This window comes from Struthio camelus, chromosome 23 (assembly GCF_040807025.1).
Source record: "Struthio camelus isolate bStrCam1 chromosome 23, bStrCam1.hap1, whole genome shotgun sequence".
In the NCBI taxonomy this organism is placed as follows: Eukaryota; Metazoa; Chordata; class Aves; order Struthioniformes; family Struthionidae; genus Struthio; species Struthio camelus.
In genome coordinates this window covers 6,690,112-6,712,071 of record NC_090964.1, presented here as the reverse complement: position 1 = coordinate 6,712,071, position 21,960 = coordinate 6,690,112, and the positions used below count along the sequence as shown (strand labels likewise).

Below are 21,960 nucleotides of genomic sequence, written 5' to 3'. Positions count from 1 at the left end.
CCGGGCGGCCCCGCAGCGCCTGCGGAGTGCGGCGCCGCCAGCGCGGCGGCGGCGGGGGGCGGGCAGGGCGAGGGGGTGCAACGGCAAGCGGGGCGGGGAGCGCAAGGCAACGGGGGGAGGGGTGCGAGCAGGTAGGGGTGCAGTGCAGGCCGGGAGATGAGGGGGTGCGATGCAAATTGGGGTGCAATGCCGGGAGGCAAGTGCAATGCAAGGGGGAATGCAAGGAGGAGGGGGGGGGTGCAATGCAAATTGGAGTGCAATGCCGGGAGGCAAGTGCAATGCAAGGGGGAATGCAAGGAGGAGGGGGGAGTGCGATGCAAATTGGGGTGCAATGCCGGGAGGCAAGTGCAATGCAAGGGGGAATGCAAGGAGGAAGGGGGGTGCGATGCAAATTGGGGTGCAATGCTGGGAGGCAAGAGCAATGCAAGGGGGAATGCAAGGAGGAGGGGGGGGTGCGATGCAAATTGGGGTGCAATGCCGGGAGGCAAGTGCAATGCAAGGGGGAATGCAAGGAGGAGAGGGGGGTGCGATGCAAATTGGGGTGCAATGCTGGGAGGCAAGAGCAATGCAAGGGGGAATGCAAGGAGGAGGGGGGGTGCGATGCAAATTGGGGTGCAATGCCGGGAGGCAAGTGCAATGCAAGGGGGGGCAATGCAAATTGGGGTGCAATGCCGGGAGGCAAGTGCAATGCAAGGGGGAATGCAAGGAGGGGGGGGGTGCAATGCAAATTGGGGTGCAATGCCGGGAGGCAAGAGCAATGCAAGGGGGAATGCAAGGAGGAGGGGGGGGTGCAATGCAAATTGGAGTGCAATGCCGGGAGGCAAGTGCAATGCAAGGGGGAATGCAAGGAGGAGGGGGGGTGCGATGCAAATTGGGGTGCAATGCCGGGAGGCAAGTGCAATGCAAGGGGGGGGCAATGCAAATTGGGGTGCAATGCCGGGAGGCAAGTGCAATGCAAGGGGGAATGCAAGGAGGAGGGGGGGTGCGATGCAAATTGGGGTGCAATGCTGGGAGGCAAGAGCAATGCAAGGGGGAATGCAAGGAGGAGGGGGGGGTGCGATGCAAATTGGGGTGCAATGCCGGGAGGCAAGTGCAATGCAAGGGGGGGGCAATGCAAATTGGGGTGCAATGCCGGGAGGCAAGTGCAATGCAAGGGGGAATGCAAGCAGGAGGGGGGGGTGCAATGCAAATTGGGGTGCAATGCCGGGAGGCAAGAGCAATGCAAGGGGGGGTGCGATGCAAATTGGGGTGCAATGCCGGGAGGCAAGTGCAATGCAAGGGGGAATGCAAGGAGGAGGGGGGGGTGCAATGCAAATTGGGGTGCAATGCCGGGAGGCAAGTGCAATGCAAGGGGGAATGCAAGGGGGGGGCAATGCAAATTGGGGTGCAATGCCGGGAGGCAAGTGCAATGCAAGGGGGAATGCAAGGGGGGGCAATGCAAATTGGGGTGCGAGGAGATGATGGGGGGCAATGCAAAGCAGGATATAAGAAGATTGGGGGAGGTGCAAGCACAGGAGGGTGCAATGCCGGGGAACAAGGAGGGGAGCAAAGTGCAATGCAGGGGAGGGTAAAAGTAGGTGGAGGGGTACAAGGAGGTGAGGGGGCACAATGCCAGGGGTGCAAGGACGGGAGGGAAGAATAATGCAAGGGGGGGTGCAGGTATGTGGGGGTGCAAGGAGATGAAGGGGGTACAGTGCAAAGTAGGGTGCAAGGAGGGGAGGGAAGTACAATGAAAGGAGGGGGTGCAAATGGGAAAGGGGATGCTAATGGAAGGGAGGAGAGCAAGGAGGCAAGGGGTGCAATGCAAAAGGGAGCTGCATGGAGGCAGGGCATGCAAAGCACACAGTGCAAAGCAGGGAGCAATAACGGGCTGCAAGGAAGGGAGGGAAGCACAATGTGAGGCAGGGTGTGAGTAGGTAAGGGGTGTAAAAGAAAGCAGGACACAAGGAGGTGAGGGGGGTGCTTGGAGGTACATGGAGACGGGAGGGGCTTATGCCAGTCAGGGCACAATGCAAAGTGGAGTGCAAGGAAGGGAGGGGGGGTGCACTGCAAAGCAGGGGTGCTAATCCAAGGTGAGGTGCAAGGAGGTGAGTGGGGGTGCAGTGCAAGGGGATGCAAGAAAAGGGAAGTGCAATAAAAGAAGGGTGCAAGGATGCTGGGGGGTACATGCAAAGGGGGGTGCTAGAAGGCAAGGAGAGTGCTCATAGGTGATGGTGCAATGCAAGGCAGGGCACAAGGAGGCTGGGGCGCAATGCAAAGCAGGGTGCAAAGACGAGGGGATACAAGTGCAAAAGGGAGTGCAAGGAGGCAGAAGGCACTGTGGAAGCGGGGCAAGGCGGGGTTGAGCGCAATGCAAGGGAGGGTACAAGGAGGGGGTGCACAAAGGAGCGAGAGAAACCAGATCTGTGGGCAGGCCTGGTGGGTGCCCCTCGCAGGAGAGGGTGCGGTGCGGTGCCCGGTGAGGTGGGAGCACTCCCTATGCAGAGGCAGCCCGCCTAGGGTCTGCGGGGCCAGGGTCAGCGAAGCGCCCGGGGCCTGGCCGGGGGTGCAGAGCAGCCCCCTGCCTCCACTGCCTTTGCCGCATGGAGAGCGGCATCCTCTGCGCGAGCCGTGTCCGCTGTGCGCAGCCCCGGCCTGGGGACAGAGCCCTGGGGACAGGCACGGGGCGATGGGATTTGCGAAACAATGACTGCCAGCAGAGACCGGCCGGTGGGCATCGGCTGCTATTTCAGGCCGACACGCTGTCGTAGCTCCGTGTCTGCCTGTCCCCTCGTACCTCCCTGGCCTTCACCCAGGCACCAGGCAGCCTGAGTCACCAGGAAATCTGATAAGGCTCAGATAAAGCCCCAGGAGGAGCGTAGGGGGGTGGCTCAGCACCATGCGCCCGGGCTCGGCCACCCTCGTTTCTTGGCTCTGCTGTGAACTTCCTGAGTGTCACGTGTACAACTGGAGCCATCACAGCCCGCGGGAGTTTTGAACTGATTTAATGCTAAACGTTATGGATGTATTATCCTTTTGGCAAAGGTGCAGACCCTAATCCTCGGGGGACGTGGTGCGGGGAAGGCAGAGGCCCTTGGTGGCAAAAAAGTGAGGGTTTTGAGGGTGCACGCCAGCTGATTTAAATCAGTTACGTTTTTGTTGTAAGATGGCACGGGCTCCCGAAGCACTGGAGGTGGGTGTGCTCGGGGAAGGCGGCTCAGTTCGTCCTCCCGGCAGAGCTGGGTGCGAAGAGGAAACATCGATTCTTGCTGCAGCGACGTGGTGGAAGTGATCAACAGAAAACGTGACCTGTGAATTCAAGTAAATCAGCAGCCAGAGCGGGAACGAGCTAGGTGTGTCAATTCCTCCCTTCTGCCTGGTTATGTTCTGAATAATCAAATTAAGCTGGTTTAGCTATTAAGCAAGAAATCCTGAGCGTTTTCCATTTTGAAGGAGCTTAGTCATATCTGGGCCAGAAGCCTGATCCTCGATGATTACACTTAATACTTGTTTCCGTTGAAGCCGGGCTGCGTGCTGGGAGCACACGGACAACGGGACACTTGTTCTGGAGAACGTACTGGGGCTGGGTTTCTCTCAGAAGCAGTTCCTAGAAGCTAAAACTGGCACAACGTTCCCTTGAAATAACTGGGTCAGGTTTTTCCACCTCCTCGTGTCTGGATCGATCAGCAGCCCCGGGTCGGCCTGAACTGTCTAGTCCCTGACTGTTGCACGTTTGCCAGTGGGGAATGCAGCAGCAAATTAACTTCTCCCTACTTTGGTAGCCTACTTTCGTGGCCTGCTTGGCTGAGTAATACCGGCTGGACAGAGGTCTTCCAAGCTATTGAACGGGCTGGTGCTCTGGGGATGAGTTAAGTTGGACAAAGTGGGAAGATACTCCTACCTCCTCCTGATCGGGACACGTGCTGGTAAATCTGTGTCCCCAAGTAAATTGATCAACACCGCGGCGCTCTGACAGCGGCAGATAGCCCCGGCAGAGCCTTGAGGCCTGAGCCGCCTCGGTGCTCTTTCATTTATTCATAACTCTTGTGTTACAAGAATAGTCCAGCTACCTGCGGCTCTTTATGAGCCAGAAGAGATGCCCACTGTGAGCCTGGGAACTTGCACCACCTTCGCACCAGGAGGGCGCGTAATTAGGTTTAAGCTTCTTAACCCGCAAAGGGAGAGCAATACAACTGCATGAAGCGGGCAGATGGAGCTTTAAAAATGTCCAATCAAGCAAATTACGTAAGTTATAATACACCAGAGCTTAGCTTATTGTGTCTTGGAGAGCAAAACCAGACACTGCGTATATAGCTGCCTCCATTTCTAAGCGTTCATCGTTATCTTCGTTGGGCCCTGGAAACGCTTCACACCGCTCTCCTTTGAGCAGCCGCGCAGGTGGGCACCTTTTCTGACGCGGACACCAACGGCCTCCCTCTTGCCTCCAGGCACACTAATGCAGCATCCAGCAAACACCAGGAGTTGCGTTTGTATATAAATCACGCAGAAGTCAGCCCTCATATTGAGTGAATCTGCAGCAAAGCTTTGCTCTGCCATAGTTGTCTTGGTCTAAAGGGCCTAAAAGTTTTCCGGCAGACGTTAATCAGTCAAAAGGTAATTATCATTTGCGTGGCGCAGAGAGGTAAACCCAGACAGAAACACCAGGAGGAAGGCAGCGTTTTCTGAAGTCACGCAAGGAATGAGTGGTCGATTTGTTCAGAGAAACCAGGAATGGGGACCTTGCTGTACATGCTGGCTGAAGACCACAGGACTACAAATATGTTTTCATACATTTATGGTCAATTATTGTATTAGACCTCACTGTTTCCTTCTCATTCTCTGTGCTTTTTTTTGATAAAGATTAACTGAGCATCTGTAGCTCTCTTTCTGTTTCCCTATTTCCTCACCCCAACTTGCAACTCACAATTAGCTGATCAAAGTGGATGAAGATCAGGCTTTCTCTCTCAATCAAATGATTTTCTTTGCAGTCCTATCCCAGGTGTATTAGAAATGGTCTGTCCCAATAAACAGCATAGGGAAGTGGGAAGTAAATGATGGAACGACTCCAGATTTTATTTCATCTGCTCTAGTCATCTGCAGACAAATCCTATGCCCAGCTCCAGCCTACACAGGCCAGGTGTGAGCAGGACAAACTGTCTTGCTTCTCTCTCACAGAATACGGTCTGCATCTGTGTACCTGTGCGCAGGTGTGCGGTGACTTCCGACCTGTGGCATGGGGTGTAAAACTTAACTTTCCCTTGGGTTTCCTCAAGTTCATTTTTGTTAACAAAAACAATTAGTTTATTTTTGAATTTCCTTTTTTGTTGGGCATAACCTAAATTGAGGACAGTATAGAAGAACTGGGTGTTTAGTGAATACTGAATTTAGGCGATGCCTTCTATATGATTTAAATTGTTTTTACTCAAATGTTTTCAGAAGGGCAAGCCCAACTCTCAGGCACTTTTATTCCTTGCATGCTTCTTTGCACTGCAAATCCAGCAACCTTATTCCAAGAGGATGCTATCAAAAGTAGTGTTTATACGGCGCGAAGTCGGGCGCTGGGAAGACAAAGCCTTGTTTACATTCCCGACCTGCTTCCAGTTTCTTTGTGACTGCGGGTGAGTTACTTCAACGCTGCAGATCTGACATGCAGAATAAGGAAGTACCCACAGCTCTCCTTGACTTCAGCCACTGTTAACATCTGTCACGAGCTCTGAAAAAAACCCAGTCTTGCGTGCCCCAGTTTCTTCACTGTCAGTAAGCAAAACTTGTATGTCAAGGGCATCTGAAGCCTGCTTGAGTTTTGTGGAGAGCTTTAGATCCCCCTGAGGAAGGCAACTGAGAAAAGAAGATAAAACCCTGTTGTAAGAATGATAGTGATGGATCCTGAGTATTATTTGTTTAATTAAAAGAGTCTGGACGTATGCAGAGGCAACAATTATCTTCTGTAAGAACTTTGACAACAGCTGAATGAATTAATGGGTTATGAGATAAAAACAAATCACTAAAGCTAATGGTTGGTCTGTCTTTTGTAGATCTAGAGGTAGTATGAGAGAGTCCTCGAGTTCATATATAATGTCTGATTTAAGAGGCTTTTTGCTCCCTCTGTTAGGGCAGGAAGGGGAAGTAGCCATTTTCTCCTGTTGTGCTGCTGGGATTATCCAGGAGCTGCGGCCTGACGTTCTAAATGAACATTTACGCTATTCATCATGCTTTATTAATAGACGTCAAAATGTTTAACTGTGGAAGCAAATGGTATTTTAGAGAAATGGATTTATGACTTCTGAAATATTTATTTCCCTCCCCTCCTCGCCTTGTCGGGAGGGCAAAGGTTAGATAATTAGGAGCAGCGGTGCCTCCAGCCTTGCCGTCACCCCACAGCCTGGTCGCGCTGCCCGAGCCCAAACAGCGGTCGGGAGTCCTGGGCCGGGGCGCTCTGCGCTGGAAGGACGAGGTGGAGGGAAGGGAAGGTTTCTTGCAAACACTGCCACCGCCTGGCTCTTTTCACAGTTATTTTTTTCCCCAAACTTAACTTTCTGGCCGCCTGTGGAAGCCGGCGCGTTGACTTCTACAATAAGTTGGTAGCAAGACCAAACGCTTATGGTTCGGTAATTAGATTTTTCCACCGGGACTTAGTCATAACCTGTTGCCTGACGTGGGGAGTTCATGAGATTAACTTCCTGCTGCCCCGGGGCCTGCGGCAGCTCCGCGCCGGCCCGAGTTTGGATGCAGGGCGGCAGGACGGGCCACAGGGCGAGCGGACGCGGGGCGGCTCCCCGCCGCGGCTCGCGCCCCGGCGAGGAGAAGACGGCGACAGGGCCTGGAAACCGCAGTGAAGCTGAGGGGCCCTAGGCAGAGTGGCTGGTTTTAAGTAGCCCCCAGCTTGGTCAAAGGAGGAGGAAGGCAGGAGAGAGCCCCCGAAGGAGGGAAAGAGGGATGAGGCCGGGCCCTGAGGCCTCCAGCCTTGCTGGCACAGGGCCCACAGGGTAAGCGACCACCTCCTCCCGCAGCCGACTACAACTCCCAGCAGCCCTTTCGCCGCGCGCCGCTCCCGCCCCTCCTACCCGCCTCTCCCCGCGCCGATTGGCCTGGCCCCCCCCTCACGGAGCGCTCTCCACTTCTCGTTGGCTCGGAGGGCCGCCAATCAAGACGGTAGCGGCGGTAGGGAGGGCAGGACGGGGAGGTATTCTAGAAAGCGATTTGCGCCGCTTGCGCGGGGCTGGGGCCGCCGTAGGTGAGAGGGGGGTGGTGGCGCAGTTGGCGTGGCGCATGCGCGGAGCCGCGCTGGGAGAGCTGCGGCCGGGAGGGGGGGGTGCTGCTGAGCCCCAGACAGCTGGAGGGGGTAAACAGGGAAGGGGGCGGGGGGGCATGGCCAGGGCCTAGGCCGGGCCGAGCCTGAGGGCCCTCCCCGCGCTGTGGGGCCGGCGCCGGGGCCTGCGCGGCCCCTGGGGCTCCCCCTCCGCTCGGTCCCGTTCTTCCCCCCCCTCCCCCCCCGCATGGATGGAGCCTCGCAACTTCCAGTGCCCGCTGCGCCCGCACCCGGGAGGCCTGACAGGTAACGGTCCCCCGGGCCGGTCGGCCCCTTCCCGCCCCCGCAGGAAGACCCCCCCCCCCCCGGCCAGCTGCCCTCTTCCCTGTCAGTTATCCCCTTCCCTGTCAGTTGCTTCCCCCTCCTCCCCTCTCAGGTAACCCCCCCCACTTCCCTGTCAGTTATCCTACCCCCCCTTCCTGTAACCCCCCCCTTCCCTGTCAGTTATCCTCCCCCCTCCCCGTAACCCCCCTTCCCCGTCAGTTATCCCCTTCCGTGACAGTTACTCTCCCTCGCCTTCCCTGTCAGTTATTCCCCACCTCAGGTATCCCCCTCCCCGTCAGCTATCTCCCCTGTCAGGTATTCCCCTCCCCGCTTTGCTTACAGCCTGGCTGTATCCCTCTTAAGAAGTCCCCCTGCCCCGCTTTATCCAGTCCTCCCCCAACCCCTTGTCTCTGTTTCCCCATCCCAGCTGCACACCTGCCACCTCTTACCAAGCACCTCTTTCCCCGAGCCCTGTATTAGCTGCCTCTTCTAGCTGGTGCCTCCCTCCTGCCAGGCTCAGCCTCCTGCCAGTTGACTTCTCTTTTTTTTTTTCCCCCTCCGTCTCACAGCAGGCACTGCCCTGACCTCACCTCCTCCCCCTTCCTGAGAGTGAACTCTTCCCTGCTCCCTCTTCTGCTCACCTTGCCCTCGCTTAGGCCTTCATGAGAAACTTTCTCCTGCCCTGGTGGATGTCTTGCAGCCCCTTTCCTTGGAGAGGAGGAGATCAGCCTTCGCACCTCTGCAAGTGTCGGCTGACTAAACTCCTTCCTGGGGCTACTAGGCCTTGTGGGTCTGGGTATCAGGCTGCTTCTTGCACTGGGCTGAGGTATTGTCTCACATCTTCCTCTCCCCTTTCATCCTGTGGATGGCTGTGTCAGCTGAAGGATGAAGGTTAGTGGTAGGATGCCAGCTAAGAGGGTTGCTGTCTGAGGCACTCTGCTGTGTGGGCCATTATTGCTCTGGGCATATCAAAGTTTCCCTGACGTTACTGTCCTTTTGTGCTGGGTCTGTCAGAGCTCAGATCCTACCTCTTCTCCTGTCTGCCCCATCCCACTGCAACCAACTCCTTCCTCTCTGCTGTTGGCTGTCTCCGTGTGCTGAACCATCTGTCCTAGGGAGTGACTGCTGCTCCTGGCAACTCCTTCAGCTGTAGAAGAACCTTCTTGTTATTAAGTGTCTATTGCTAGCCGGGCTATTTCCTCTTGTTTCTTTTAGGTTTGTAAATATTATATATATTTTCATTTGACCCATGACCTCTTGGAAAGTCAAGGTAAAGAGGAGGGTAGGGAAAGTTACCTGCTGAGTGATTGAGTTGGGTCCCAGGCAGTATTTGGATGGGTGAAGTGATTTATGGATGCTTGCAGGAAGGGCCATGAGAATCTTCCTTTGGGATGACTCGCGTATCTGCAAAAATTTGTAGTGTATGAAGTGCTGCTTTTTCATTGACCTTGAGCTTAGAGGCTGAAAAGCTTAGACACATCCGAATGCTTAGGAATTACATTGCCAGTTTAATGATGGGTCCTGCTGCTTTGTGGAGATTCTTAAGTGTTGATGGAGCTTTTCTGAAGGGCACTGGTTTTGAGGTTTGAACTTTGAAGTGTCAGTTTGCAGGGCACTTCTCTGTGCCAGTGTATTACTGCATGCGTGAGTGAGTTAGGGATGTGTGCGTATGTGTGTAGGTGGTCCCGTGAGGGGAAATCCATTCATGCAAAAAATCAACCCCCCTCAAATCCTAGCTATACTGGGACTGCTCAACAATAAAAGGACTGAATTGTTTGCTTTATGAGCGTAGAGGCTTTGTTTCCAGGCTTGGAGCAAGTGCTTCAGGAAAATTGGAAGAGCTAGCTGGGGAAAGCCAGAGAATCTTGGTACTCCCCCCGTACCCTGAAGCACTCTTTGAAAGAGTACTTTTCCAGGAGCTGGAGGCGCTCTTAAGTTACTGTCAGTGTGAATACTGTCTAGCAGATCCTGAGGTCACAACCTGTAGAAATCTGTGACTTGTTAATTTTTGACTGCAAATTTAAAGGCCAGGTATTGCGAAAGTTCTTCTTCTGCCTGTGGAGCTATGTGTTGCAAGAGCAGAGGAATTGGACAAGGGAACTACAGCTAAACACAGGTGGGATGGTCATCTTTCTGCTTCAGGAGGGTTTTTTGAGGAAAGACTGTTATTGTGGATGAGGTGACAGTTGTAACTAGATCCTAAATTTGCAGTCCTATCTGTGGTATTCCAGACAACTTTGGAACAGTGAGGGACAAGGGAAGGGTGACTCTGGCTTGGAATTGAGCACAGAGACACTCCACAAGTGTGATGGAGAAACGTGTTCCAGTCATCCGATAAATGACTAAAAAACGGTCAAGACGATCTCTTATACATAGCCAAAGTGAAGCCGCTTGTGAGACCGTTGCTGGTAGCAGTAGTACAGATTTATCTTAAAATGTTCCTTGTCACTGGAACTTAATCCTGTTATTTCATGAGTTGGTTGTGCTGTTTAGTTAAGAGCTGGAGAATTGCATGAATAATAGGGAGACAATGTATCTAAAAGTGAATGGAAGTTACGCCGTGGGCGGGTTTGGTTGAAAAAGAAATGACTTATACCCATTTATATTCTCTTGGTGATAACAAATGGACAGACTATTTGGACGGACCTCCTGACTGTAAATCTACATGTGTCCGAGAAATCAGACGCACAATTTATTCTTCTCCAATTAGTTGTATATATTTTCCAGGAGAGCCACAAAGCTTAGGAGTCTTTATTCAAACTTCATACTGGAATCAGTTTCTAACTTAATTGGAGACTGTCAGTCTACTTATATGATGGTGTGGTCAGTTAGTGTTTAAGAAATATTTGATGCTTGTTTCACAGTAGAAGCGCCACATATTTTACATGCTAACTCATGACCTAGGTAGGCATCATACACATGGTGAACATGAGTCTGGGGTTGTGACTGATTGTGGCTAAGGGACAAAGTCTGACCTGAAATGAGAATTTGGGAGTTCTTGATCTTAGACTGCTGTTCCACAATAATTTAAGCTTGCCAAACTCTTTGCTGCTGTAGTTTCTTACTGCTGAATTCCTGCTGAGCAACAAAGAGTAGCATCATGAAAGCAAGAAAGGCTCTTAGCATCTTCTCTGCCAAAGCATGTGTGCATGTGCTGGAAGGCCTTTAACCATCTTAAAATGTTCAGTTGCCAAACCAAGCTCCCTCTAGGCAAGAGAGACACCGTAGACTCATGCGTTCCCATTTGACCAGTTTGTTCCAAGCCATCTCACTGCCTTTCTTTTAATGGTCAAATGCTAAAAGCATGCGTTGTCCTCTTGGGTATGCTAGGCATTAAACAATTTGCTAGTATATAGCCTTAGATACTGATTTTAGTTAGTATGTTTAAAGTCAGTTTTGTCAAATGTATTTTGTTCTAATGTCTGTTTTATTCCACTTTTGCCAACCAAAGGGCCAATTTCATGAGTGATTTCCTTGACCTGTGTCTTCTAAGAAGTAAAGTTAAGGTGTGTTGATCTCTCATTGAGACCTGCTGAGTGACGATCTGTTGGGACACCTCTGAGTTGCTGCAGCTGACAGTGACCTGTCCAGTGAGTTGAGAAGCTCCACAACACACTTCTAATCCTAAAAGCCAGCTTTCCCTCACAGAGATGGCAAGCTCCTGTGTATTTCTGTGCTCCCTCAGCAAATGTCTGTTCTGGAAATCCAGGATGTGTAAAATCTTGTGGTAGAACAGAAAGGATTTGTAGATGGAACTTCAATGGAGAGCAAGTGACTTTAAGACTCTCTTAAGGAGTGGTAGGATTTAGGGGTTCTGATAATCGTATTTCCCTCTGAGCACCCTGTCTATGCAGTCAACAAGTGGATTTATAATGTATTAGCAGTTTTGTAGTAACTATCTGTCTAGCCTTTATGTTGCAGGAAAGGAAAGATTTGTCATGTGGAACTTGAATAAGCTTTTCTGCCCCTAACATGGGTTAAAAGCATACCCAGGCGATATACTCACCATGTAATGTGCTGTAACGCCATACTCTAGCTTATTTCACAGTAACTTGTTTATTTAGTAGTAAGTTGGCTCCTCAGTGTGGGTTATTTATTGTCTTCTGTGTATAGAATATAGGGGATCCATATCTAATGAACGCATATTTCCCCGTGTGTGGGGAATGACCTTCAGGTCATTTGGTGATCTTCTTTCTTGCTAGATAGACATTGAAAGAAAAGGAGCTGCTTGGAAATTGCAATGACTAGAGATAAGAGATCTGACTAAAATACTTTCAGGGGTCTTAAGAGAGCAGTGGGTCAGTTATCAATTGGTACGTGCCTGCCTGCTTGGCTTCAGCTTGGTAGCAGGCCTGTCTGGGGTCCTAAGATCAAAAGAAAACTGAACTGTTCTTAAAAAGGAAAACAAGAAATCCCTGTCTGGGCAGGGAAGAGGAGTGATTAGTTGGATGCTACTTGGAGAAGGGGGACTGTGGATAGTCAGAGTATGTTGTAGGGCAGTCAGTCTGATAGCAGAAGTATTAGGGCAAGTGGAAAACCTCAGACAAGAACAATATGCTTGGATCTTCTGGAATATTGTCCTCTTGTCTTTTTATGTGCTTTGGGTTAATGCGTCCTTCACCTTTCTGAAAGGAGCTATTTAAGTGCCATCGGTCACTGGTCACAGATTCCTGTAGAAAAGTGTTCTGCGCGTGCTGTATGAAGTCAGGCAGTTTGTGTGTGTGTGTTAGGGTTGTGTAGAGGAGGAAGGGAGTCTGTAGCCTTGAGATTTATGTTAGAAGTGAGAAAGTCTTAGGTTTTGTACAGTGAGCACCAGAGTCCCTCACCTGAGTGGTGAGCTGCTGAGGTACTCTCTGCCCTGTAACTATGACTAGAGAGAATACTTGCATATCTTGGAGGATCTGTTTAAAGACGTCAGCCTGTGGGGTTCCAGCCTAGGAGGAGAAGAGGTGGAGGTGGAGGCTTGTTAGCAGAAAAAGGTGACAGTGGAGGAGCTAGAGGTGAGAGATCACAGATACCATTTATCCCTGAACTTCTAGTCTATCCAAACTTGAAGCTGCTTTTTAAGTTAGCAAGCCTCTTGTCTCACTTCAAGAACCTAGCAGAAAAGTGTGTCTGGAAACGAAATCCTCGTGGATGTCCATAGCAATGTAGCTTATTTTGCACTGCTGGCATGTTTATGTAGTGCTGGCCTTGGACACAAGTAACAGCTCGGCTGTCCTGTTTTCCCATGTTTACCTCTGAGCTGCAGAGTCAGCACGATCCACCTGCTCCCCTGTTGGGCGTATACAGGGGCAGGCTCGAGCAGACACGCTACGCTGCTGGTATCTGCCTTCTCTCCTTCAGATGCTTGTGAAATAAATGGTCTTTTCTATTGTTTGCTGCTGGGTTATTCTTAAAGGCAGTTGTTATTTTGTTATGGACTTGGTCTCCATAAATAGGCCAAACAATACCAGTGATAAACGGGCCTGAAAAAGCAGAGGATAGGTATCAAAATCTGATAGCTTAATCATCCTACTACAAGGATTAGTATGAAATATTGATGAGTAAATGCATTCACAGTGCTGCCTCTTGCCATTAGGCCTGGGAGCGGAGCAGCTATTACTTAACATGAGAGTGAGTAAGGTTAAGGACACTTAAAACATGAGGTGCCTTCCTGGGCATGCGTGATAACCTTTTTGGTGCTACTTTTGGAGTAAAAGAAATATGGATTAAATTCATAGATGACGACAAATTGGATAAATAAATGCATACTAGCTCTGGTGAAAGGGACAATTTCAGGCCGGCAAGTGACATGGATTCTACGGGAACCCTGCTTTATGTGCTAAAACAGATGCAGTCTGACAAAAGGTAAGCAGATTGCACCAGCGTCTGGGGGTATGAGTGGAGCTTCTTCTGATGTGAACTTTTGGCTTACCAGATACTTCTGTTGCAGAAACTAGAGTTGGACTGTGGTGAATTTGGCCCGTTATGTTTACATTTGAGAGGAATTAGTCCTGGTGAAAGTAAGGCCTCATTAGCACTAGCTATGCTTCGACTGAGAACAGACTTGCGGTGCAAAATCATCTCTTTGTCCTGACTTGCCTTGCGTTCAAGGCCTATATTCTCGTTGTGTGCATTTTATCAACTTAGTTCTCATAATACATACAAAACAGGACTAGAGTACAAGTAAGGGCACCTGGTCTTGTGTGATCTGCAGTAGGATATGTTTGTCTTCACAGACCTACAAAAGGCTGTGCCTCTCTTGTGTGTGCTGTATTTGTGAAAACCTGTGGCTACCCTGAAAATTCTGTGTAGGAGCTCCCTACGAGACAACATGATCCTGAATTTATATAGCTTTTCTTGCTATCTGTAGACTGAATGAGATTTCTACGTTTGCTCTGGAGTTGCATAGGAGAGTCAGCTATTTTAGTAAAGCCACCAGAAATTCCGCTTCAGGGAAAAGCCTGAAAACTGCTTTCTAAAAGAAACGTGAATCCTTGGTACTCCCTACCCATGGGGAAACGCCTGCGTGTGCACACAAACAGCTTTCTGAAGCTGCATGGAGCCTGAGGTCCAGGGCTCTTCTGAGGTGCAGGGGCTGTGGAAGCCGTGGTGCGGCTGCGCGGCCCTGAAGTTGCTAACCGTGGATGCCCAGCCACCTGCCAGATGAACCAATGGAGCAGCAGGCAGGGTTCGTTAAAACTTCTCTCTGAACTCAGTGGAGTTATTTGTAATTGTGTTCCTGTGAAATGTTCTTGTTTCAGTGAATCAGCATTTCCTCATTCAAAGGAGGATTCATTTGAAAATTTGGGCCTTGTTCTGCTTGTGAACGCTTGTTAAAGAGAATTTAAAACTACTAGTTTATGTAGGACAAAACGAGTATTTAAAACATGATTTGTCTTTGAAGCAAACTTTAGAAATGTCAAAATGGGATAGTGCCTGGTCTGTGGTATGCAAATGAGGTGAATGACATCATTTCTCGAGAGTCACTGGTACTTTGCTGGGCAGCCTTGCAGAAGCAGGGTTGGCAGAAACACTTTGCAGCTTGAATGTTTTCTACCAGGTGTGGCTAACTTTGTGGGGTTTAAATTATCTAGGTTAGTGCATTAAATATGGAACTCGGCTAGCGATGTGGAAAATGCAAATTATTCCTGGAAATACAGATTAAAAAGATCATCCCTTTTCTCTTACTGATATAATCGAGTGTTCAGATGATAGCGTTGCTTGGTGGTTGGCTATTATGATTTCTAAGGAACGCTTACGCTCTTTTAGTTATCTTACTTTGACTGATAATCAGATGTGGTAAACGAATGTCTTGTGTTCAACTGCAAATTTTGTTAACAACACTGGTCTGAAGAGGTGGCCAAAAAGTATCCGTGTCATATAGCCTGTCAGTGTAATTAAGCTTGTTGGTTTTAGAGTTGGGGAATGGGAAAAGTGAGATTGGATGAAAGTAGGCTGCACATGTGAAGGTGGCAGAAGGGCTGTGGGACAGGATGTGGTCCTAGACTTGCAAGTTCTTTGCTGTTTTGGAAATGCTTTTCTAGACACATGTGGAGTCCTGCAATTCATTTTGAATTTGTCTATAAACTGGGGGTGGCCTCTTAAGTCAGCTTTTCTTCATTCCTATATTGCTGCTTGCCCTTCTTGAATTTCTTGAAGGGCCTTTATACAAAACTTTTCAGTTTTTAGGCACTGTTGTTTTTCAAAAAAAGTGCTTAATGTTGTATATGAATGGCCTAATATGTTTGTATGCTTGCTTTTGTTCACTCCCTTTTTTGTCCTGTAGGTAATTAAATGCCCTTACTGCGGATCTCTGCTCTGTTGGCATGCTTGGTTGCACAGCAGCTCTTCCCATAGCTTCTCTTCCTCTGCTCCACTGGAAGAAGATGGCAAAAGTAAACATTACTAGAGACATCATCCACAGACAGATAAAGGTATGTGTTAACCAAACGTTCTCTTGTGTTGGGTGGAGAGTGGGTAGAGAAGTGGTGTTCACGCTGGGTCAGGAAGCAGTCATAATGTTGCCTTTTACTCCTGAAAAGATCTCTGCTACTTACATATTGATAAGCTGTATAAAAAGCTAAGAGAACAAATGCACAGGACCTACTGCCCTTATTAATGAGGAGCTGGGATGTACTATGCTATGACAAGAATATAGTCCTTTTCCCAAGCAGGAATGCTTCTTGATAGTTTGACATCAGCATGTCTGTTTCTTTTTAATATAATGTTGAAGAGAGAACTCTGGCTACTTGTGTTTTTGTTACTGTAAAGGACTCTTAACTAGCTTCCCTCATGAGTTTTCTGTCTACTTTGTATTTTTTTTCTCTCTGTGTGATCTTGCCATCAAAGATTGTCTGGCTTTAGTAAAGCATATGATCTCTCTCTTTGTTTCCTCCTCCCCCCCCCCTTTTTTTTTTTTTTCCTTTGAGCAGTTATGTTTTGCTTCCTTTGTGTAGGGAAAAACTTCTGCTGTGGTCACATCAGTCATCTGATGGCTACATTAGTGAAATATCCCTTAACGTGAAAGGACTAGCTACAGCAGGCACAATAGGCAGTTATTACTTGGGCTTGGAGGCCTCAAATCATTTGTGAGTGCTGATTACCAGCAAAGCTGCAAAAGTGGTTTGTTAGTGGTCAGAATTAGGAACTGGGAGCTTGGAAGTTCCAGTTCACTTTGCAGTTTGGTACCTAACTTTGTATGATAAGCTTGTAATATAATCCATGTGCAAAGATTTATCTTGTTGCTCTAACGACGAAAGGATGGTTCTGTGGTTTGTGTTAGCCTGGGACTTAGCTTACTCTATCTGCTCCGTTAGAGGCTTTTGTGTGTAACCTTGGGAAGGCTGCTAAGTCTGTCAGTTCCTTGTAGGAAAAGCAGTATCCCATTGCACAGACCTCACAAAGTTACTGAGGTTGCAATAGCAAGGTAATTATAACTGCAGCACCTTGCATGGGACCTAGCAATATTTTGGGAATGCTGCCCATAAAAGTATGTAAAGGGGGTTGAAGTTTGTCATGTAAGTTACTATAAAAAGCCTATTTTGTTTTGTGTCACTTGCCCCCTACCTCCGTCGCCTTATGTCTCTTTCTATTTTGATTTCAAACAGCTTTTAGTGTCTGGAGTTGATTACTTAATTTTGGCCTGCAGAGCTGTAGCTTGGTATTCTTGTTCCATTCTTTGTGTTTGCTTTGTGACTACTAACGTGTTCCTGGTACCATAAGTACAGTCTGTCAGATATTAGTGTTCTTATCTATAAATGGTGATTAAACAAAGGCTTAAGTAGTCTTCACTGGACTATGGCATGGCATTGGACAGGCCTGAGACCGAACCAGGTGTCCCAGGAAGGAACCTCCTCCAGTCATTAGCTGTTCCATCCAAAATATGACTTGCGTTCACTTCTGCCCCTGCAGTTGTCCTTCTTTCATCCAAGCCATCTGCTTACGCATCTGTGAACCCTGTGAGATCGCAGGGGAAACAACTGTCCTGCTTTTTTTCACCTTCATTTGTACCGACGTGGCTATGTGGCAGCTGTTCTCTTCCCTGTAGAACAGACTGTGCTGTGGTACTGCAGCTACATGCTACTATTCCATTTCTGATGAAACAAGCCATCTTTAAAGGATGCTGTCCACTAACGATCCCCAATGCTTTTCTCCTTGGTGGTAGTGGGCTCAGGGAGCAGTGAGAATGACCTGGGAATACTGAGATTATAAGCATTTGATTCTGTTTCACGGTAATCTGTGGCGCTTCAGGACAGATTCTGTGTAATGGCAGACTTTTCTCCTCAGCAGCTATGGTCTTGCCTTCTCAGGTGTGAGTTGTTTCTGAAATCTTTGCCAAGGGATAGAGACAGGCATCCTCAAGCTCTTTTGTATCTTCCATTTCTGGTCAAAAGCAGGCGACTTATTTCTGTCTTGGTGTGGGCCTCTCCAGTCCTTATCTTGGCTACCCAGCTGGAGCTTGGTAATAAGATAGATGTCATTTTTGAACTGATTCGGGGCAAGGGTTACAAACTCCCTACCTGGATCTGATGTGAAAGGTGCCCCTTACTACGGGACTGGTACTTGATGCCATGGATGCCCCAATATCTGGCAAGGTCCCTGCTTGTTTTTACAGTTTTGGAGTCTTCCCTTAAAGGGGAAAAAGTGTTTGCTGTATTCAGTGTGACATTTATTTGCTTCGTACAGGAGAGGGGTGCGCTAGGCTTTGAACGACACTATCATGTCACTGATCCGTTCATTCGACGCCTGGGCCTAGAGGCAGAATTGCAGGTAAGTGGGGTAGTGTTTAAAGAACAAACTGAGCTACTTGTAGGAAATGCAGCATGCTAGGCTGTATGGACTTCTTTCTCTTGTTTGGGAGAGATACACTGTTTACTTACTCCCCTAAGCTGCATTAGAGACAGGAATAGCTCAGTGAGATCTTGTGTGAGCTCTCTGTGTTAACTAACGCACCTACAACAGAGCCTTTAGCTGGTGTCTATCGACTAATCCTAACTGTAGTGCCTGAAGAAGGCAAACCTCTCTGAACTGTCAGCTAGTCAAGATATTCGGCTCCAATATTGAAGATTGTAATGTGTTATCTAAAGAACCAGTTGTTGTGCTGCAGTCTGACACAGCTTAAGATGATCTTAAGGTTGTCTTGGTTTGGGAGACAAAAGAGTTCTTCTGTCCCCTTCTCAACCAAGTTTCCCGTTTCAAATGCTATTCAATGCTCTCCTAGTCTTTTCCTATGACATTTGTTAGTTAATTTGTCTGAGGAGGTATGATGTAGTAACCCAGCAGCAAGGTGCTTCTAAAAGAGAGTTATCAAAAGTGCATTTTCCCTGGACTTCCAGAGAACCTGTACATGCAATTTGTCAGTCTAGCCAAGGGCTTTTGAAACAAAGTCACCTTTCCTTGTGTACAGCAGGATTTCACCAGTAGCCTCTGAGACTGAACTGCCATTTTATTCAACCTACTTTTTTTTTTTTTATTTTATTTCATTTTGCCTTTTCTCCCCCAACTGCTACAGCATGTCTATCTTTTCTGGAGGTGCTTATCTGCCATGTGGGTGGTTTTTTGCAGGGTTGGAATAAAAAGCTGCTTGTATTGGAACAAGTTGTTATGTGTGGGGAGCTCACTGTGTCCTTGTCTTAGAACAGCCCTGTTTGATAAGTCTGAAGTTTGTGTAATACTCTCTTCCCCTTTTTGCTCAGGGTCACTCTGGGTGTGTCAACTGTCTAGAATGGAATGAAAAAGGAGAGTAAGTATATGCTTTGAGTCAGGGGATCCACAAACTGGTAACCCAGCTTTTCGCAGGAGTGTAAGGTATAGGTCATCTTATCATAAGCAGCCCTTTCCCATTCCTAATAAAATGAATAAGGATCAAGCTCAAAGTTTTGAACTATACTAGGAGCTCACACTTCAAAAGAGGTTTTATTTTGTTAAATATGTCTAGGTATTATTAGAAGTGCCCCTTTAATGAATTCAGAAGGGAAATAGTCTAAGAAGTGGAGATTGAAGGCTGGTTCTTTTCTCTTAAGTGGTATTATGGATTATAATGAATCTTTAGGATTTGCCCAGCTGGTTTGAAGTGACATTTCCCCACCCCCCATGCTGTTAAAAGCTTTTGCTGGGGGGGGGGGGGGAACGACGACGACAAATATATAAGGGAGGGAGATAGAACGTTTACCAATCTTTGCAATTTTAGAGGGAAAATAAACATAAGAGCCTTTCCATTAACCAAGTGGAGTAAACAATATCTGCATGAGAAAAAGCTGGGTGGAAAGGAAGATCCTGCGGTTCTTGACCTACTTCCTATAAGACCCAAAGTCCGCTGTCTGATAATCTTCCAAATTATTTGTCGGTGAAAGTTTCATGTACTTGGAAGTGATATCTGACTCCAAAGAAATAAGTTTAAAACAGGTGATGGTTGCAGATGTCAAATTTATTTGCTGCAGCAGAAGACAGATGTACAAGGCAAACAGCTCCTTGCAGTGCCACTGACACACCCTGTACTTAAAAAGCAATCTGTGAATCACTGAATGGGTTCCAGCTTGGGACTGCTTGGGTATATCTGTAGTCCAGGAATGAATGGCTTGGCTTGGTTTCGAGGTTGATGTGGAAGCAGTTAATGCAGTCAAGCTAAGATAGAGAATGGAGGCCCAGCTTTTGGTTATTGACTGCGTGCTCTTATTGTTTCCATTGTGCCATCTGAACCTGTGGTGAGCTGGTTCAAGGAGCTAAAAACAGTTGCTTTATTTTCTAGGGAATTGACGCTTGGCTGGTTTAGTTCCCTGAACTGGCTGTGTGGGAGTGGCACATAGGAAGCAACAAGAATACATAGCTGAGAAAAGAGAGGGGAGGGGGGCTTCCTGCAGCTGAGTTGACTTAATGGCTGACTGTGATCAAACCACTCTAAGAAACTGGTCATAGCTTGGAAGAGGAACGCAGACTGAATTCTCCTCTTCTGTTTCTTTTAGCTTGTTGGCCTCTGGATCTGATGACCAGCATACCATTGTCTGGGATCCTTTGCATCACAAGAAGCTCCTTTCTATGCACACAGGGCACACTGCAAACATCTTTTCTGTCAAGGTGTGTGATTAAGAGGAATAAATGGCTGGCATAACATCAGCAACTTAAGCAGCAAGAGAACAGATCCTCAAATGTTGCTGGGAAACTCTTTTATGTGAGCCAATTTCCCAAAGAAATAATTTAGAATGTCTAAGGTTAGGAAAAATTGCATTAAATCTCACTCCTGCGCCTCTTAGTTTTTGCAGCTCCTGGGCTTTGCTACTTATCTCTATAAAGTCAAAGGAAATGGTTGTAGCAAAAGAGGTGTGATGAAAAGGCCATTACTGTAGTTGGTGGCTTGTGAGTGTTCCACTGGCATATATGGGGAACGTAGGTAGCAATGTGGGTCGTCCTGTGTTCCTAAAGCAAGCTGCTCTGTCTGTGACCTGCCAGAAAAGTCAGTGACATGTGAAGAGCCTTAGCACTTCTGCAGTTTGAACGTCAAGTCTGTCTTCCACAGTTCTTGCCACATTCAGGAGATCGGATCCTCATCACAGGAGCTGCAGATTCCAAGGTGCATGTCCATGACTTGACTGTCAAGGAGACCATCCACATGTTTGGAGATCACACCAACAGAGTTAAGCGGATTGCCACAGCTCCCATGTGGCCCAACACCTTCTGGAGTGCAGCAGAAGATGGGCTAATCAGGTACAGCAATCTAGTCATTCTGCCCTAAAATGAATTGGATTAGGATCCATTGCAGTATATGCTATGTGTAGACCTAATGAGAGACTGTCTCTATACTAAACAGCCTGGAGCAGGTTGCCCAGAGAGGCTGTGAAGTCTCCGTTCTTGGAGATGCTCAAAACCCGACTGGACATAGTCCTGGGCCACCTGTTCTGTGCTGACCCTGCTTGAGCAGGGGGCTTAGACTGGGTGACCTCCAGAGATCCCTTCCAGTGCCAGCTATTCTGTGATTCTGTAAAGAGCATAGGCTAATCGCTCCCTTTCCTGAAACTGGAAGGTTTCATCTTGAAATGTAGACTACTTTGATAAAGTAGAGAAGCTGGGGAGAGTATTTCCCCCCACTGAAAAGGGAGGCTAAGAGAGGAACAGCCATATCAAATGGGAGGAAGGCAGTTAAAACATAGTGAAGTTTTCCTCCAAAGTCATTGAGGCTCCAGAATGAGTAGATGTTACCATTGGAATCTGTTCTGCTTTTCATGACCTGTTTGTGAGGTCATGACTTGGAGTTTAATTTGGCGCTTGAATAAATCTGTGGACATTATAAAGTTGTTTTTAGTGATTTTCCTGATATTGAGGCTTAGCACATATTGAACTGAGGTGCTCCCAGTTACCTGTGACATGAATGACTGTTTGTGGTTAAGTGTCATCTCTTCATACACAAGCCAGATAATTAAATGTAGGTTACCACTGAGCAGTATGAATGAGATGGCTTGAGTTGTCTTCAGTTTGGTCACCATGGAAAGCTAAACTCTCCCTTACTGCTACTTCTGTTATCTAGTGATGCAGATCACCTGACTCTTTCTTCCCTTTACAGACAGTACGATCTGCGAGAGAACAGCAAACGTTCAGAAGTCCTAATAGACCTGACAGAGTACTGTGGGCAGCTGGTGGAGGCCAAATGCCTCACAGTCAACCCCCAAGATAACAACTACTTAGCAGTGGGGGCAAGTGGGCCCTTCGTGAGGCTTTATGACATACGCATGATCCACAACCACAGGTAATGGCAACTGGCTCTTCTGGGCCTTCTTGGCAGACAGGAGTGGTGCAGAGACCTGCTAAAGGCTCTGGTGGGAAGGGGACGTTGCAAGGATCTGGAGCTCACCTGTCTCACTGTGCAGTTCTACCAAGTCTTTTTTCTCACCTACAGAATCTTTTTGATCTGTGTAAGTACACTAGGGTGGTGT

The 21,960-nt window shown here is 48.2% G+C and overlaps 1 protein-coding gene across 3 annotated transcripts in view; it reads left to right on the top strand.

The window, feature by feature from the left end:
- Positions 1 to 6,697: 6,697 nt before the first annotated feature.
- Positions 6,698 to 21,960, top strand: part of WDTC1 (WD and tetratricopeptide repeats 1) — a 29,083-nt gene continuing 13,820 nt past the window's right edge. Inside the window, exons 1-7 of one of the 3 annotated variants that reach the window (XM_068917807.1) lie at positions 6,698 to 6,965; positions 15,324 to 15,471; positions 17,723 to 17,806; positions 18,733 to 18,779; positions 19,999 to 20,110; positions 20,550 to 20,737; positions 21,591 to 21,773. In XM_068917807.1, coding sequence (XP_068773908.1) covers positions 15,364 to 15,471; positions 17,723 to 17,806; positions 18,733 to 18,779; positions 19,999 to 20,110; positions 20,550 to 20,737; positions 21,591 to 21,773 — 722 coding nt within the window. In that variant the 5' untranslated portion in view covers positions 6,698 to 6,965; positions 15,324 to 15,363. Of the gene's footprint in view, positions 6,966 to 7,336; positions 7,535 to 8,321; positions 8,444 to 15,323; positions 15,472 to 17,722; positions 17,807 to 18,732; positions 18,780 to 19,998; positions 20,111 to 20,549; positions 20,738 to 21,590; positions 21,774 to 21,960 lie in introns of those variants that run through there. The other 2 variants (XM_068917806.1, XM_009682420.2) reach the window with 2 other exon arrangements.